The sequence below is a fragment of the Podarcis pityusensis genome, assembly GCF_964106645.2.
Source record: "Podarcis pityusensis genome assembly, chromosome: 8".
Taxonomy (NCBI): domain Eukaryota; kingdom Metazoa; phylum Chordata; class Lepidosauria; order Squamata; family Lacertidae; genus Podarcis; species Podarcis pityusensis.
In genome coordinates, this window is record NC_138033.1 from 85,049,748 (window position 1) to 85,067,016 (window position 17,269).

At 42.8% G+C, this 17,269-nt stretch overlaps 1 protein-coding gene across 2 annotated transcripts; it reads left to right on the forward strand.

The window, feature by feature from the left end:
- The first annotated feature begins 154 nt into the window (after positions 1 to 154).
- GMCL1 (germ cell-less 1, spermatogenesis associated) lies at positions 155 to 16,563 on the forward strand. Of its 2 annotated transcripts, XM_081017439.1 has the most exons (14): positions 163 to 520; positions 1,735 to 1,858; positions 3,066 to 3,162; positions 3,956 to 4,053; positions 5,104 to 5,216; positions 5,925 to 5,990; positions 6,115 to 6,199; positions 7,546 to 7,636; positions 8,171 to 8,311; positions 9,301 to 9,370; positions 13,194 to 13,269; positions 13,619 to 13,764; positions 14,674 to 14,761; positions 14,959 to 16,563. In XM_081017439.1, the coding sequence occupies exons 1-14, from the start codon at positions 282 to 284 to the stop codon at positions 15,085 to 15,087; spliced, it is 1,563 nt and encodes a 520-aa protein (XP_080873565.1). In that variant the 5' UTR covers positions 163 to 281; the 3' UTR covers positions 15,088 to 16,563. The 2 variants fall into 2 exon arrangements, 1 of the variants encoding a protein (XP_080873565.1); XR_013989667.1 differs by lacking the exon at positions 14,959 to 16,563 and having other exon boundaries at positions 155 to 520; positions 13,194 to 13,306.
- The last annotated feature ends 706 nt before the right edge of the window (positions 16,564 to 17,269 follow it).

The window sequence follows — 17,269 nt, forward strand, 5'->3', positions numbered from 1 at the left end:
TCTGCTTCTGACCTCCTCCGGGTCTGCGGGCCGCTCTAGCCGTCCTCTCGAAGGTTCCCTCCGCCTTGCCAGGCGTACGGCCGGGAAAGGCTCCGCGCATGCGCGTTGTGTTGTTGTGGGGGCCAGCCGGGACTGTGGCGTGTGCCGTTGCTGCGCATGCGCTGTGCGTCGGCCGGCCGCCGTGGCTATAATGGCGGCGGCCGTTGCTGCCGCTGGTCGCTGAGTCGCCGGCGGCCGCGGCCTTGGCGTGGGCCCCATGAGGAGGAGGCAGGCGAGCGGCCATGGGCTTGCTGAGCAGCAGGGCGTGGCGGGGCCGGCCGGCGGCCGCCGCCGCTGCCCCGCACGGCGAAGGTCCGGCTGTGGCGGCGGCGGCGGCGGCGGGCCTGAGGGGCGTCGGAGGCCGAGGCGGGGCTGCCGTCGCCGCCAAGAGGAAGCGGGGCGACCTGGGCGCGTACCCGAGCGACACGGACAGCGACGACGAGAGCGAGCGGGAGGAGCGGCTGCTCAACACCCCGAGGAGGTACTTCGCCTCAGGGCAGCGGCGCGTTCGCCTGCGGGACTCGCTGCCTCAGGATGCCGCCCTGGAGGACCCGGTTGAGGCCTCCAGCGTCCGAGGCAGCAAGCCTCCGAGGGCCAGGTGCTGCGGAGCAAGCGGGGGCCGCTGCGGGGAACTGCGCTGGGCTGCGGGGGGGGGGTCATCGGCCTTGTGCAGACCCCTCCGGGGAACCGAGGCAGCCGCTTCATACCGAGTCAGGCCGTTGCGATTCCTGCGTTGCAGGAGGTTGGACTAGATGATCATCGGGACCTTGCCAACTCCTACCATTCTGTGATCGGCCCATCTTGCTCAGTGCTTTCTACAGGGCCAGTGGTTCCCAAACATTAAACCACAGAGCCTAGGACTTGCTGATCAGAAGGTCAGCGGTTCGAATCCCCGCGACGCGGTGAGCTCCCATTGCTCAGTCCCGGCTCCTGCCAACCTAGCAGTTCAAAAGCACATCAAAGTGCAAGTAGATAAATAGGTACCGCTCTGGTGGGAAGATAAACGGCGTTTCTGTGTGCTGCTCTGCTTCACCAGAAGCGGCTTAGTCATGCTGGCCACAGGACCCGGAAGCTGAACGCCGGCTCCCTTGGCCAATAAAGCGAGATGAGCGCCACAACCCCAGAGTCGGCCACGACTGATCAGGGGTCCCTTTACCTTACCACCATAAACTCGTCCCCGTCCAACAGAACATGCACATGCCTGGCAACATCTTAAAAGTAGGTAAGTGACATACATTCCTGGCGCCTTAGGTGAGCCTGTGTTTTAAAGCTAAACTAGATATGATCCTCAGCAGCAGGATGAAGCTGACAATGCAAAAAAAATTATGTCCCCTATGAGAGCTTCCAGGCAGGTAAAGGATCAGTAAATGGCATTGGCTGAGCCAGGATATGCTCTGTAGTATCCACTTTTTAAAGGCTTTATTAGAAGCCTCATGTTTGCTTTTAGAATTACTCCTGATTGCTTCAGCTCATAAAGAAGCATGATGTTGGGATAACTGTGGGCTTCCTTAAACAAAATGTAACTTGAAACCAACCTTGTAACCATTGACTTTGGTAAAAACCATGGAAAATGGATCAAATTGGTTCAATGGGATGCTTGCAAGGAAGGTTCATCTGTCCAACAAGCTTTCAAAATGTTATGTTTAGTGTTACGTGCTGGAATTCAACACTTGTTTTTCCCCCCCCTTAATCCAGGAAAAAATTAAAAAGCACTTCCAAGTATATATATCAGACTTTATTTCTAAATGGTGAAAACAGTGATATTAAGATTTGTGCTCTGGGAGAAGAATGGAACTTGCACAAGATATACTTATGTCAGGTAAGAATAAAATATTTTTTTCCAGGCAGATCTTGGGCTCTAATTCTAAATACCTTTATTAGGGAGCAAGTCCTACTAAACTCCGTGGAACTTGTTTCTGAGTAAGCATGCAGGGGATAGTGCCGTTAGACACACTCTCTTTATCCCTTGCCTGCCGCTACGTCCAGAATTCTCAAGAGCAGCAGTGAGGTGTACATTAATGGCTAACAAAGCATACTTTAGCTTAGCTTGAATAAATTAAACATAACATATTGTTTCCCTTGGAAAAAATAAGGTTGTCAAAGGGAGTATACTACTGTACAAATAGACTTTATTCTTTTGATCTCTCAGGTAAACTTCTGTGAGTGATAGCATCTCACACCTCCTGCTGTGATAGAAAGTTCTAGTAGAGCAGTAATTTTCACTTCCTTGGATGGAAAACTAGCTATTTCTAGTTTTATATGAATTACATTTTAATGCAAAGGTATACTTACATGGTGTGTGTATGTGTGTGTTAATTTACCTACACCTAACTTTGTATGGATACAGCAATGTATGTATGTCTGTAGCATGAGACCACCCTTGTACATCTATTTGTATGTCTTGCATGTGGTTCCTTTTCCAGTACCCTTCTAAATTGCTGCCCATGGGAGTTTTTGTTCAAATTTCAGGCAGTATTCAATATTATTTTAATTACTTCTTCCCCTTCTTGTTTTACAGTTGGTAGTTTAGGTTTGTTTGGATAAAACGATTCATAATCTTAGTTGTGTTTTGTCCAAACTTGGTTAAAACCAGTGTTCCGTTACTCCTGAAACAGGAAGTTGTGACTTAATGGTGATGTACTAACCAGGAATGAAAGCCTTGTTTGATCCTGGTTTCTGTTCCTGAATCTATTTCAGAGATAATGGGAAACCATAGCTTGCTTTAACTAGGATCAAACACTAGAGTAGGTACATGGGGTGGTGGGTACTACATAGTCTGAACACTCGTTTCTGGTGTCATAAACCATGGCATATAAAGTTGAGAGTGTTCAGACTGATACTTTAGAGATAAAAATGCTTGAAATAAAGGCTAATGAAGAATTTGCTTGAAATTTATTAGGAATGGAAGAGATCTGCCATAATGCCTCCTGATATGGACTTACTTACTTTGTACCACATTAATTTGCATATATTCTTACATTTTAAGCATTTGTATTAAATTCAGGGTCTTTTTTTTTTGTTTGTAGTCTGGCTACTTTTCGAGTATGTTCAGCGGTTCTTGGAGGGAATCGGAAATGGATACAATAGAATTGGAAATTCCTGATCAGAATATTGATGTAGAAGGTAAGCAAAGGATGATGTTTCTTTTTTACAGAAGACGTGGGTACTTGTCAAGTCAGCTAAGATTTTTTTTTTAATTATGAAAAGTTGTTTATTAAAACATTATTTGAATCACATTTACAGTTGGAAATTTGGGGAATGTGTTGGGAGAAGATTCTAGAGAACTCATTAGAAAATGGGTTCCTCCATTTGGGAGCAGTGTTAAAGAAAGTAGCCAGGCACCTTGGAACTTCTTTAAAACTTAAAAACACAAGATGAACTGTCCCACTCCCACCAGAATTTTTATTACAAAGGAGCAGAGCATTTGAAAATCTGTTTTTTATTTGTTGATGTAGCAAACAGTTGTTTGCTAAAGTCTGCCTACTCTGTTCCAGTGACTTAAGAGTTCCCCCTTAGTTTTAGGTTAGGTTGGCTATTATGGATCATTGGCGTAACGTAGGATTTTATATTTGTCATGTTCCCGACCTGTCATAATAGCTGTTTCTGTTGAGCGGTTTGGCTTCTCAGCAGCTTCTCCCTGCTGCTTAATACTTCTTAATGCATTTGACTGCTTCTCCTGCACAGGATATACTCCTCCAAGTTTCTTAGTTGTTAGTTCTGCAATTTGTTTTGCTTTCTTAAGTGTTGTTGATGTGTTGAAAGTTCTTAGAGGGTTTCCGGACATTAAATTTTTAAACATCACTTTGAACACTTGCGTTGGATGGAAAGGAATTAATTAACTAAAAACACTAATAATTTAACTGTGTGTAATATACCCATCCTCTACATTTGCTTTGATGGGATGCTTGTTTCCCAGCCTTACAGGTAGCATTTGGGTCACTTTATCGAGATGAAGTGTTAATAAATCCCAGCAGAGTCATTGCACTCCTAGCAGCAGCCAGCATGCTGCAATTGGTAAGTAGAAATGGCTACCTTTATTTGGCACCCTCCCCCTTCAGTTTATAAGCTATGGGGCATTTGTAAAATGTTTAACTTGGTAAAAGACCCAGTCATCATCCGATGCCCTTTTCTGTGAACCCCCTCCATAGGTGGTCTAGAGGGTGGCAACATGGGAAGGGGCCTTTTCAGTGGTGGTTCCATACTTGTGGAATTCTCTCCCTAGCAAGGCATGCTGGCACCTTCTTTATATGTTTTAGACACCTGGGTAAACCCTTTTTGTTTTACCTGGGCTGGTGGCCTTTCATTTTGAAGGTTTTCCGAGATTTGTGGGGCAGGATCTGTGAGACCTGTCTTTAATTTGTATAGATGTGTTTTTAGGCGTTTGTTGATTGTGTATGTTATAACAGATTTGTGTTCATACTATTTTTGTAAGTTGCTTTATTTGTCATTTTCCTGACAAAAGGGGTCCAAATATAAATGATGATAATATGTAAGAAGACTCATTTCATAATGCAAAGCTGAACATTTTATGAATGCCCTGTAACTTTTCCTTTTAACAATCTCTATCTTCTGCTGCTTCTCTGTATTATATATGCAATATACGTGCTCAAAGGTTGTATGTTCAATCCCTCTAAGGCAGCAGTGGGGAACCTCTGGCCCTTCAGTTGGTGTTGGACTCCCAGCTTTCCTTCAGCCCCAGCCAGCATGGTCAAGGTCTAGGGATTTGAGAATAATGGACCAACAGCACCTGGGGGGCTGCAGGTTCCCTGCTCCTGTTCCAAAGGCTCTCATGTAGGAAAGCTAGAAAAGTGTCTTTTTGGACTGCTGCTAGCAGTTCATGCACACAATAACTAGTTTGACTTGGCATAAATAGTTTCTTATGTTCCAAAATGGGGGCAACTGAACGATGATTAAACTGGAGGTATATATAGGTTTCTTCCAGGCTTTTAGGCAATATCAATACTTTATCTACTGAGTTCACCTTCTTCCTAGGCTATTCTGGGAAGTAGATTACACATACTATTTAGGCATTGGAGATTTTTTTCTGTTATTGTGTATTTTCAGGATGGCTTAATACAGCAATGTGGTGAGACAATGAAGGAAACAATTAATGCAAAAACTGTGTGCAGCTATTATAATTCTGCAGGAACATATGGATTAGATTCCCTGAAAAAAAAGCAAGTATCTTCTTTGCATTGAAATGAGCTTTATCTAATGAGAAGGCATTTCTAAAAATAGTGTGATTCCCCTTGGAATCGCTTTGGGAAGCAGCTAATGTGGCTCCTTCATGGGCATTCTTTCATCTTCCTGTTTTGTACATTACTCTGAAAAGTATGTTCTTTGGGATATGTATGTTCTTATAGAAAATAAGTTTTAGGTAAGTAAAAGTAGGCTTGACATTCTGAAAACATTTCTGCCTAATACAGTGCAGTTGGGACTTCTGAGTATTGTGGGCTGTGGTATCCGAGAATCAGAAAATTGGAAGGATGACGCAGGCTCAGAGTGATACTTTATATCAGGCTTCCTCAAACTCAGCCCTCCAGATGTTTTTGAGACTACAATTCCCATCATCCCTGATCACTGGTACTGCTAGCTAGGGATGATGGGAGTTGTAGGCCAAAAACATCTGGAGGGCTGAGTTTGAGGAAGCCTGCTTTATATTGTTGGATGCAATGGGAATGTAAGATCCATGGTGGGAGTGAAGGGGATTATAGCAGCGTTGGCGGGCATTGCATGTGGGGACTTCATGGTATACGGTGATATTTGGTGATACGGAGCAAGTATCTACTCTGCAAGTTGTTTAAAATGTTCTTCCTAGATGTTTAATTGTTTGGGGAAATCATCTTTCTGTGCACTCTGATAAGACTGATATATGTTAAATCTAGGTGCCTTGAATGGCTCTTAAACAACCTGATGACACACCAGTGTGTGGAACTCGTCAAAGAACTCAGGTATTGAGATTTCAGCTATCTTGGATTAACTGAGATACTGAGAGATGTTTAGCCTAAAATTATACCAATTTAAATGAATCTGTTCATTACCTTGACATTTCATGTGCCATGTCTTCTGTTCCAGTATAAATCTCATGAAGCAGCTGATCAGTTCCTCTAACCTGTTTGTCATGCAAGTGGAGATGGATGTGTACACTGCTCTGAAAAAGGTAGTAACCAAGGCCCCGATAGTCCTGTTTGTGTGAAACAGGTGCCCTATTGTTGGATTTGCACCAAACCAGGCTTAATCCACAGTTGCTCTGGTCCGGGTGCTGCTGTGTCATAAAACATTATTATTTCTAGTACAAGCAGCCCTTGTTTACAAGGCAATTAATGTCGAAGGCACCATGTGCATCAGTGAAATCGTGTATACAGTGGTACCTTGGTTCTCAAACTTGATCCGTTCTGGAAGTCTATTCCAAAACCAAAGTGTTCCAAAACCAAGGCGCGCTTTCCCCTAGAAAGTACTGTAATGCAAAACGGATCCGTTCCAGACTTTTAAAAACAACCCCTAAAACAGCAATTTAACATGAATTTTACTCTCTAACAAGACCATTGATCCATAAAATGAAAGCAATAATCAACGTACTGTACTATAAAATAAAATTTTAAATTATTATTTTTCTTACCTGCACTGATGATAGTCATTGTTTGGATGGGGGACTTTTATCCATTTCCGCAGTCACACTATAAATCAATCAGTAGCTGAACTGGGTTCCACACAGTCACCAAAACAAATTAACCAAAAAGGCCTCAAAAACACAAAATACCGTATTTTTTGCTCTATAAGACTCACTTTTCCCCTCCTAAAAAGTAAGGGGAAATTTGTGTACGTCTTATGGAGCGAATGCAGGTTGCGCAGCTATCCCAGAAGCCAGAACAGCAAGAGGGATTGCTGCTTTCACTGCGAAGCGATCCCTCTTGCTGTTCTGGCTTCTGAGATTCAGAATATTTTTTTTTTCTTGTTTTCCTTCTCCAAAAACTAGGTGCATCTTGTAGAGCGAAAAATATGGTAAATAGCAAAAACAAAAGGGCCAAGCATCAAACTTAATCTATTCCGGACGTCCATTTGACTTCCGAAATGTTCGAAAACCAAGGCACAGCTGATTGGTGCAGGCACCCTGGAAACAATAGCCAACAGCCACATTGGACATTCGGCTTCTGAAAAACATTCGAAAACTAGAACACTTACTTCTAGGTTTTTCAGCGTTTGGGAACCAAGGCGTTTGAGAACCAAGGTGACAACTGTAATTGGAACCCATTGAAAAAGCCTGCAAACCCCCCATTCTGCCTCTGCCCTGCCCCCCTTTCCACTCTTTTAATAGCGTTTCAGAGATGTCGTTATGATGTTTCTGGGTTACTTCAAGGTTCGGCACAATGCGCGTAAACATTGTCACACTCATATTGAATGCGTGTAAATGGGGCTGCTTATAAAAGGGTGAGTGTGTGTTTTCACACTGATTGAAAAATGTTCCAATGGAAAATTTAAAACTTACACCATTTTATTTTTATCCAGTGGATGTTCCTTCAACTGGTGCCTTCTTGGAATGGATCTCTAAAGCATCTTTTAAATGAAGCAGATGTTTGGTTTTCCAAGCGTAAAAAAGGTAATGACTGTGCATGTTGGAAATCTAAAATCTTCTCTTTGTGCAAGATGTACCTTGAAGATGTTAATACGCAATTGGCCTATTTAATGTGGGCTGGAAAGGATTTATCCTTTATTTAGCTTCATAATCCATAGTTCTATGTGTGATCCTGAGCACTTTAAAAAAGGCAGGATCTAGTTGTATTAAAACAGGCGAAATTAAATTGAGTAAATGAAAATAAAATTGTTCCAATTTAAAGGAAAATCTGATATTTTTCAGCTTTGCCTGCAGAATGCATTTCCTACTTTCTGTTACTGTACAATTGACCATAAATCGTTTGGGTGGAATCCTATGAAGTCATTGTTAGCAGAATGACTTCTGTGAGTGCAACAGCACTTCTCTTGATGTGTGCTGCCACAGCCCCCGAAATTGGCTACAGAGGGTTGAGTGATCCCCCAGAGCAGATTTGGGAGGAGGGGCATGGCCAGTTCAACTGTGCAAGCTTAACAAAAAGGTTTTTGAACTCATAACGGCTTGCTTATTATCACATTGCAGATTTTGGAGATGGCATCTCATTCTTGGAATCAGAACCAGGAAGTGCATTTTTGGCAGTTTTCAGACACTTACGGCTGCAGTACATAGTCAGCGATCTGGCATCAGCAAAAATTGTTGAGCGAGATGGTCTGATACCTGCAGGTAAGATTGGAGCAGCTCTCTCTTTCCCCCTTGGCCGCAGACAAGGTGGGTTCAGGACTGAATATCTGGGCATGCTGAGGGGGTTCAGATCCAATTTACTAATGTGAAAGTGGTGTGGATCAAGTGGGGTTTGGGTGCAAAGGATTCCCACATCTTAATGCAGGATTGCAGGATCTCTAATGGAAGGATTAGGAATACCATTCCCCGTCCCCTCAAAATGTAGGGACTGGTGAAAACGCTTCCGTAGCTATAGAACGTCCTGGGCTCACATTCCATATGTGGTCAATGTCATAAGTGAAAGGCTTATTTGGTTGCAGTATGTTCTAGGCTTGTGTTTTCTGCATGTCTTGGGAATGCCGCCATGCGATTGTCGCCGTAGAGTTTATTCTAGTTCAGTAAACAAGAAAGCTTTGGCACTCTCTGGAAGTTGTTGGGAGGAACTGGGGTTTTGTGTCAACATGACAAGGTGGAAGATTTTACAGAAAAATGCAAAACTAAACTGAGTGAGATTTAATGGTAGAAAGGTAAGCTGAAGGGGCATGAGAATGAGGTGAACTGGCAAATGTTGAGATGAGAGGAAATTAGTGATTTGGAACTGAGGCCTGTTTAAGTTGGACTGAAGTGGCAAAAAGGATGGATGAATTAAATACTCGGAGCACCAAATTTTATAGAAACCATTCCAGGTAAGGTCTTAGCTGAAACTGGATTACCTAGGTGCAAATTAATGACTGACCATTTTTCATTTTAACCATAGTAGTGTGTGTGTGTGTGTGTGTGTGTGTTTGTGTGCATGTTCTTTCAAACAGTGGACCGCCCCCCCCCTTTTTCTTTACTTCTATCACACTAGCTGAATCGTTTAGTGCAGAGTGGTGGGATCCTATAGTTTAGCAACATGCATAGATTTGTGTAAGTTATAAGACTTTTTAAAGTGCTGCTTAACTTATATTCCCCATCTGTAAAAGACCCACTTTGATTTTTTTAAATTTTAGAATGGCTGTCCTCTGTTTACAAACAGCAGTGGTTTGCCATGCTCAGAGCAGAACAAGACAATGACATTGGGTATGTATAGCACACCCCTTTTCCTATAAGTTTGTTAGTGCACCCCCTTCTCCGGTACAGGCATCTCAGAATGTGGCTCTCAAAATGAAAGAGAAAAACAAAGTGTGGCTAATTTAACATTTTAAATTTAAGAGTTCCAGTCTTTTGGGGGTGGCTATCTGCAGCAGCCTAGAAATTTTGGCTTTATGTGTTCAACAGATGCTTGGTGTTGCCATCATTCCCAGAGTCATCTGATCATGCCTATGGCAGTGTTGGAAAAGAGGGAAGTGGCTGCTTTTTTCATTCTCCAAAGCCTGGTGCAAAGGATGAAAGGACTCTGCCCCTCTCCCTGAGGCTTCTGTATGTCCTAGAGATTTAGGGAACAAGCTTAGTCTTGGTTTCCAGTAGCCCAGGGCCTTTTCAGCATTGCTTGCACTGTGTGTTCCTTCTGTAAAGCTAAAACAGTGAAAATTCAATGCTTCTGCAATTTGCAGAGTACTTGAGAGAAATTCTGTTGCTATTTGCACCTTAATGAGTGGATTTCTGGAGGCCTGGTTCTGTGACTTTTATTTTTAGTGCAGTTGAAGTTTATTTAATAAAATTAATACATTAAGTTGGCTTTTACATTATGATATGAATGAAAGCCTTTTCACACACTTTGCTGAAGATGGTTGTGATGTTAGGGGTTGGTTGTGCTTTTATGTTGTAGAGAGCAGCTTTCATCGTACAAATGTAAACTTCATGAGCGTCAAACGTTTGGCCACTCAAGTTGATCCTGTAAGCAATGCTTTCTTTGGGAAAGAACTTGCCTTTCTCTGTGTGCTTTAATCTTGATGCTCATGAATTTGAAGCTTGCCCTTCACATATGTAGCTTTGTTTTTGTTTTATTTAAAAAACTTTTCCCAAACCTTCCCCATAAAGAATTGCACTGATTCACACTCTTTGTAAGTGTTGCCCTTTTTAGCCACTTGCCTATTAGCTTAAACGAGGCAGTATACAGATTCCAAAATCAAATGCCCAGCAGTACCTTTGCAGTCCAGTCCTCTGTGCATATTCACCCAGAAGTTAGTCTCTCTGAGTTCTAATGGCATTTACTCTCTAACTGCTGTAGATCAACCAGTGGCCTGATTATGTAAAATGCAGCTTCAGTCTATTACAAAGATACTCAGTACTGAGGCACAGTGCATTGAAACAAGCAAATCATTAAACTGAATTATTTCAGTTTGAGAGAAGCAGGATAAAGTTTTCTAAATACATGGTCAGAAAAGATAATATCCAGAATTCCAACTTTTCAGTAGTAACTTCTGCAATATGTCATTTACAGTTTTAAGTTATTTGCTTTCTACCTACGAAAGGTTTCCTGCCTAAGCTTTTATGCTGCCCAAGATATGTGTGTGTGTGTGTGTGTGTGTATATATATACATTTGTTTTATAGATTTTAGACTGATCTGAGCTGCACAGAATGCTAAGCCTTGGTTTTGATACGTGGATGAGCCTCCACAAACCTGAGGTTGCTCTTGGGCTTGTGTGTTCCTCCTGTTCCTCCTCACACAGCCAAAAGGAGGACTTCTGCCAAGTGTAATTTAATTTTTAAAAGAGCCTCAGCTTAGCATTATGTACAAACCAGCTTCCTTGCGTAAAGCAAAGTTTAATCAGCCAACTCTGTAACCTGTTGTTTGAAGTTGGTTTATTATGAAACTTATCAGACAAGGATGGAGGGAATGCACAAGTAGGACATGTATATGTGTGGTTTGTGTGAATTGTGTGTGTGTTTGTTGCTTTTACTTCCCCCCTGGCATGCAGTGCCCAGAAGGGAACCCAGCCGTCAGCTAGAATGCGTTGTATTCCGTGCTAGTCATAATTGTAGTAGGCCCATTGAAATGAATAGGTGTGCCTAACTTGGGTCCATTTAATTTCATTGGGTCTGCTCCGAGTAGTGGTTAATTGGATACAACCCTCCACAGTCACTTACAGACTCACTGTTAAGACCGTGTTCATGGAAGACAATCTTACTCAGCTATGAGGGATTGCCAAAGAAGAAGAACAACGCTCTATGCTAAAACTTCTGAAAAGCTTTTGAAGAGTACTTCTCCAAAGACTGAATAAATTTAGCAGGCATGGGATAAAAGGGAGGGGGTCCTTTTATGGATCAATGACTTGTTACAGAGCAGGAACCAGAGGTTAGGAGTAAAGGGAGGGAAGTACGCTATGGGATCCCTCAAATAAGGGGGCGTATTTTGAGCTATTACCCCCCCCCCATCTGCTTAACTCTGGAGTTCTTTGTTGTTGGTTCTTTGTTGTTCCAGTGGTAAGGATGGAATTGTGACTCCTCAAAGTGCATGGTAGGCAGGGTAGCTGTAAGCGTTCTGATAACACAAGTGTTGGTCATCTGTCCTTCCTACTTTATTGGCCTTGACTGGCAGTTCTTCTGTTTGTATCAAGCACCATTTCACCAACATTCCCCATTGCCAAGTTCCTGCTTGTGGAATTGTGGTTCTGCAGATTTGGGGTTAGTGATGTAGCTCCCTTGTTGTGATGGTTCTCACTCCTGTTCTTACGGATCTTGACACACTCAAATTTTTAGTTTTTTTTGTTGTAATGGTTGCATAACTCACAATTTTAATGGTGTGGCTCATTGTTGAGTCCAAATAGGTAGGATATAATATTGTAAAATGTGTAAATGTGAGAACTGTGTTTGTTTCTTGGGGTGCTTCTGCTCCTGGTGTGTGTGTGTGCTGTACTCATCTACTCGCTCTGTTGGACTCCCCTCCACTGGAACTAGGCCAGCCTGGAGGGTCGTAAACATTCTGCATTCGTTAGCAGGAGTGTTTTTACTTGTGTAATGTTATACAAATGAAAGGGTCGAAAGTGAGTTCTGAGCAAGATCAGACTAGGCTGAAAACCTTCCTACCACAACATCACTGTCACCCAACTAGTTTTCTCCCTTGTGCTGGCAGTATCCTGCAAGAAGCTGATCTACCTGCATAATCTTTGGCCTCTACCAACACAAGACGGCTCAGTAGCAATCTTATCCTGGTCTATCGTATATAAACCCAAGGAATGGATCAGACTGATAATAATTTAATTATCATTTTATTATTTATATGCCACCCATTGACTCTGTTGCCTCAGCCACTTTGTGTGGCTCCCAACAAAATATTAAAAACATAATAAAACATCAACCATTAAAAAGTAAGACAGTGCGCAGGCAAGTGGGGACTCAACCAGCATACCAGATGGAGCAAGACAGCCACCCCGGATGCAGAATTAACCTGCACCTCTATGGACCGCTGAGTTCATAAAGACCCCAGGCTGCACACCTGGTCCCTTAGGGGAACAGTTACCCCATTCAGGACCAGGGAGCGCCCCCCCCCCCACTTGCCCCCAGTACCCCAGAAATAGTACTTCTGCCTTGTCAGGATTCAACCTCCATCCATCGTCCAACCGCCTCCAGACACACCACATGTTCACCACATTTATTGGTTCCACTTTAAAGGAGAAGTAGAGCTGGGTATCATCCGCATACTGGTGAACACCGAGCCCAAACCCCCTGATAATCTCTCCCAGCAGCTTCATAAAAATGTTAAAACGCATGGGGGAGAGGGCAAAGCCTTGAGGTACCCCACAGGTGACCGCCCAGGGGTCCGAACACTCATTCCCCAGCACTGCTTTGAAGGATGAGCAAGGAACTTCGATGCTAGCAGAAGGGGGAACCTCCTGAAATGTTTTCAACACATTTGCAGTTTGTCTTGGATGTTTATGTACCTGATTTCACGGGCTACTTTTCTTGCTCTTTCATCTGAAAAGATGACATTTTTTAAAAGGCTCTTTTGTATGTCCAAAGGCCTCAAGAAATTAATAAGGACGAGCTGGAAGCAAATAGCATGCGGTGTGGCAGGAAACTTGCAAAGGATGGCGACGTAAGCACAAGCGTTTTTCCATGCCCTTTCAAAGCGGGTAATTCATTAACAATTTTTGTGAGTGGTTTGCTGAAAATTGGGTTATAATTCAAATAGTGTTTTTATAAACAAATTCTTACGAGTCTTAAGTACCTTAATTGACATCTAGATATACAGGTGGTATGCCAACATGCCATCGCTATTGATGGCACCATAGAGCGTTTTTAGCAATAAACCTATTGATAGAATATTACAGTTTTTCTGTACTGAGATCAAAATAGATCTGTGGCAAACTATTCAGGTGTAAAACTAAAGCATATGTTTAGTATGTAACTATATGTGGGGCAATGACCTCCTTTATTTCTTCAAGTATTGTTGGCGATGGACAGGTTTCAACTTTGGCTTTGATCTGCTGGTGACTTACACCAACCGCTACATCATCTTCAAGCGTAACACTTTGAATCAGCCGTGCAGTGGCTCAGTCAGCTTGCAGCCCCGGAGGAACATTGCTTTCAGGTGAGGGCACTGTGGTTCTGCCTGCTTATCTCCACCCTGGACTCTGTTTCAGGGTCACCCTATACTGTGTTGCTGCAGTGAGGGGGTACTTTTTCCCTGATGCCACTGAGAAATATTCTGACTGTAGAGGACAGTGTTGCACGTCCTAGCTGTTGGCAGGAGTTTAAAGAATCAACTTTTGAGAAATTGCCCTTTAGTGTGATCTATTAGAGTCCCCTTGCTGCTGCTCCTTGACTAGGGTTAGCCTCTCTCCATCCCAAAATATGGGTGCTAGGCAAGGGAGGGGGGAATATATCCATTTAGCGTCCTTTGGTAGCATGTATCCAAGCTGTCCCCACCCCACAGTTTTTTCAGAGAAAAGGCAGGAAAGATCAAGCGTGGAAAGAAAGATGAAGAGCATGACTTGGGAGCAATGGATTAAGGCACCCTTTCTCCCCTCTGCCCAAATTCCTCCTGGGTTCCAGTTTGTATATAGATAGTGGGGAATTTGCTAGGTGGTTTGTAGATACAATATTATGCCACTTGCCAAGTCATACAGACAATTCCAGTCCGTAGAAGCCTGTGTTTAGGGGCAAAATGTATACCAACATAATAACACTGGCACAACATTTACCATTGTAAGGGTCGCCAGTGTCTGCTGGCAGCTTTAGAGATTCTGTTCTCCTTCCTTCCTTCCTTCCTTCCTTCCTTCCTTCCTTCCTCATATCGCCCTATATATTGGAAGAGACTGTATAGCTTCTGTCAACTGTAATGCTGACTATAAAAGATGCCAGTTGGCCTTTTTTCTCTACCTGCCATTCCTAAGGCCCCACCCCCACCAAACAAAACCCATACAAACAGTTCTTCTGATTCCCCCCCTCTCCCAAATTGGTTTCAGCTTGCTTAGTGTAACTTTTTATCTGCCCTTAGGTTGCGTCTGGCTTCTTTTGATAGCAGTGGGAAGCTTATTTGTAGTAGAACAGCAGGATATCAGATATTAACCCTTGAAAAAGATCAGGTATGTGTTTTCAGCACCTTGGCTCATTTCAGATGCTACTGCAAGGAAACACTGGCTCTTCTTCCCTTGAAAAGTGTTTCCAGGGAGCAACAGCAGGAAGAAGAACAGAGAACAGGACAGAATGAATTCTCTGAATTATAAGGGGGAAATATTGTTTCCTTTGTTACAAAAAATACAGTTTTACTTTTGCTTTTCAGGAACAGGTAGTGATGAATTTGGACAGCCGACTGCTGGTTTTCCCTCTGTATATTTGCTGCAACTTCCTGTATACGTCCCCAGAGAAAAAGACAGAGACTGATGGACAGCTGGATAACCTAGAAAGCTGAGTCTTGTTCTCATGACTTTTTTATTTCAAGTGCCCTTGCTGCACAGAGAGAAAAGTAATAAAATGGCCTTACACACTGTAGCAGAAGAAATGCAGCTTCCACCCCTTATCTGTACATTCCTATGCATATCTGAAAGGTTTCCAACATAATTTTGGCATTTTTCCTGTGGCTCTTAAAAGAGCCCAAGGGAAGGCTACACTTGAGAATCATTACCAGTTTCTTGCCAGTTTCAGACAAGATAAAAATGCAGCTAACTAAACTGGACATGTTCCTTAAATGTGAATAGCACATCCGTAAAATCCATGATAATTACATGTGGGCTAACATGTAGGGTAATGCCTCTAGGTTTTGTTCTTCAGGCTGAACTTGCAAATGTTAAGGGTCAGTTATAGCCTTGATAAAACTCCACTGCCTTCAGTGGTTGTGCACCAGGGTTCACCTTTACCCCTTTATTTGTGCGATTTTTTAAAAAAAGAATTCATTTAGCATTTGGGACTTGTAAATATTTCCTAATGAGGAATATAATATATATTTACATGTATATCCAGTTTTGTTTTCAAGATTATATTTTTTCAACATTGGATGTATTTTTAAAATTCATTTTGTGGATTACATAGAAGTAGAGGTGAGTCCGGTACATGGGTTTCATTGAACTAAAGTCCAGGCACGGGTTTCTCTGCAGACTGTCATGCCAGCATTGAGGGAATGCTTTCTTGCATGTTTAAACACAAGACCACCCCCCAGTGCTGAGGATTGGACACATCTCTGCTTGTGGGGTAGCAAAGTCCAGACCCAAGGGCTCCTGCCTTTAAGAACTGTAAATGGTTTTGAACAGCTGCATTGGGCAAGCCAGGGTTTCTTTGTTCTCTGAAGAGCCATTTTTATGAAATTCTGAACCTTATGCAGCTCTTAAAGGGCGCAGGAGGCTTCTTGGAATCTGGCCTTCCAGCTCACTTGGGAAGGCTGTGGGAGTTGGAGCAGAACCTGGTGTGCCGTAGTTAAAATGCATATGTATTCAAAGTGCTTGGCTTATGAAGAACTCTGCATGGTGTACCTTCCACGCACAGGTTTACACCAGCATTCTGTTGGAGCTGTTGGGGTACCATGTACAGATTTTTTAAAAGTGATTTTAGTTTCATTACACAAATATTGGGAGTTTACATCCTAGTTATGCTCAGGAACTTGAGTGTGTTTGAACCCCCCCCCCCCTTTTTTTAAAGCTACATTGCAGAATCCAAATTAGGAACTGAGGTCAAAGCATTCATATTTCGGTTGGTGTTTACTTTTTTGTTTACTTTTTTTTAAAAGTGATCTATTAAAGGTGAGATGTAAGTGGATTTAGTCTGTACGTATTGGAGGGAAGGGGTTGCTGTGGAATTTATGCCTTTCAGTTTTTGTCTGTAGCCAAATTTTTGTCATATACCCTTTGTATGCTATAATATATTAGCAAACTGTGAATAAACCATTCACAATTTATATTGCCTGGTACTGGTTTCTCTTTAGGGGTCTGCGTTGGGGGTCTGGGTCTGAGTCTGAAAAATAAGCAGAATGCCTTGTAAACATGATTTAACTGTGCTGCATGAAGAAGCGTTTCCTTTTGGTGGTCCTCAGTCTTCCAACATTCAGCTTCCACCCCACTAAGTGAGAGAAGAAGATGATAAAGGTCTTCCTATCTGCTTTCACCACACTATATTTTTCGCTCCATGAGACACACCTAGTTTTTAGAGGAGGAAAGGGGGAAAGCCCCGTTTTTTTGAGAATCAACTCACAGTTGTTGAGCTTACTTTGCAAAGGGAAAAAATCCTGTTTTTATGGGGTTCAACTCAGTTCTGCAGCTTCTTTAGGAAAGGAAAGGGAGTCGTTTCTACAGTTTCCAGACAGATAATCTAATCAGCCAGTTACATGTCACTGGGGAAACAAATAGCCTCCATCTGCAGAACATTCAAAAATAGAGGCCTGGGCAAGAGGCTGGGGCCGGAAAGGGAGCCAGCGATTGACCACACATTCGCTCCATACGACGCACAGACATTTCCCCTTACTTTTTAGGAGGAAAAAGGTGTGTCTTATGGAGCGAAAAAGGTGGTAATTAAAAAGCCCCAGCTATTGCCTCCCTCTGGCCCTTCTCTGGCTGGCTGTCAGCCTCTCTAGTTTTTTGGACAGTTGCTGCTTTTGGGAGTTGCTT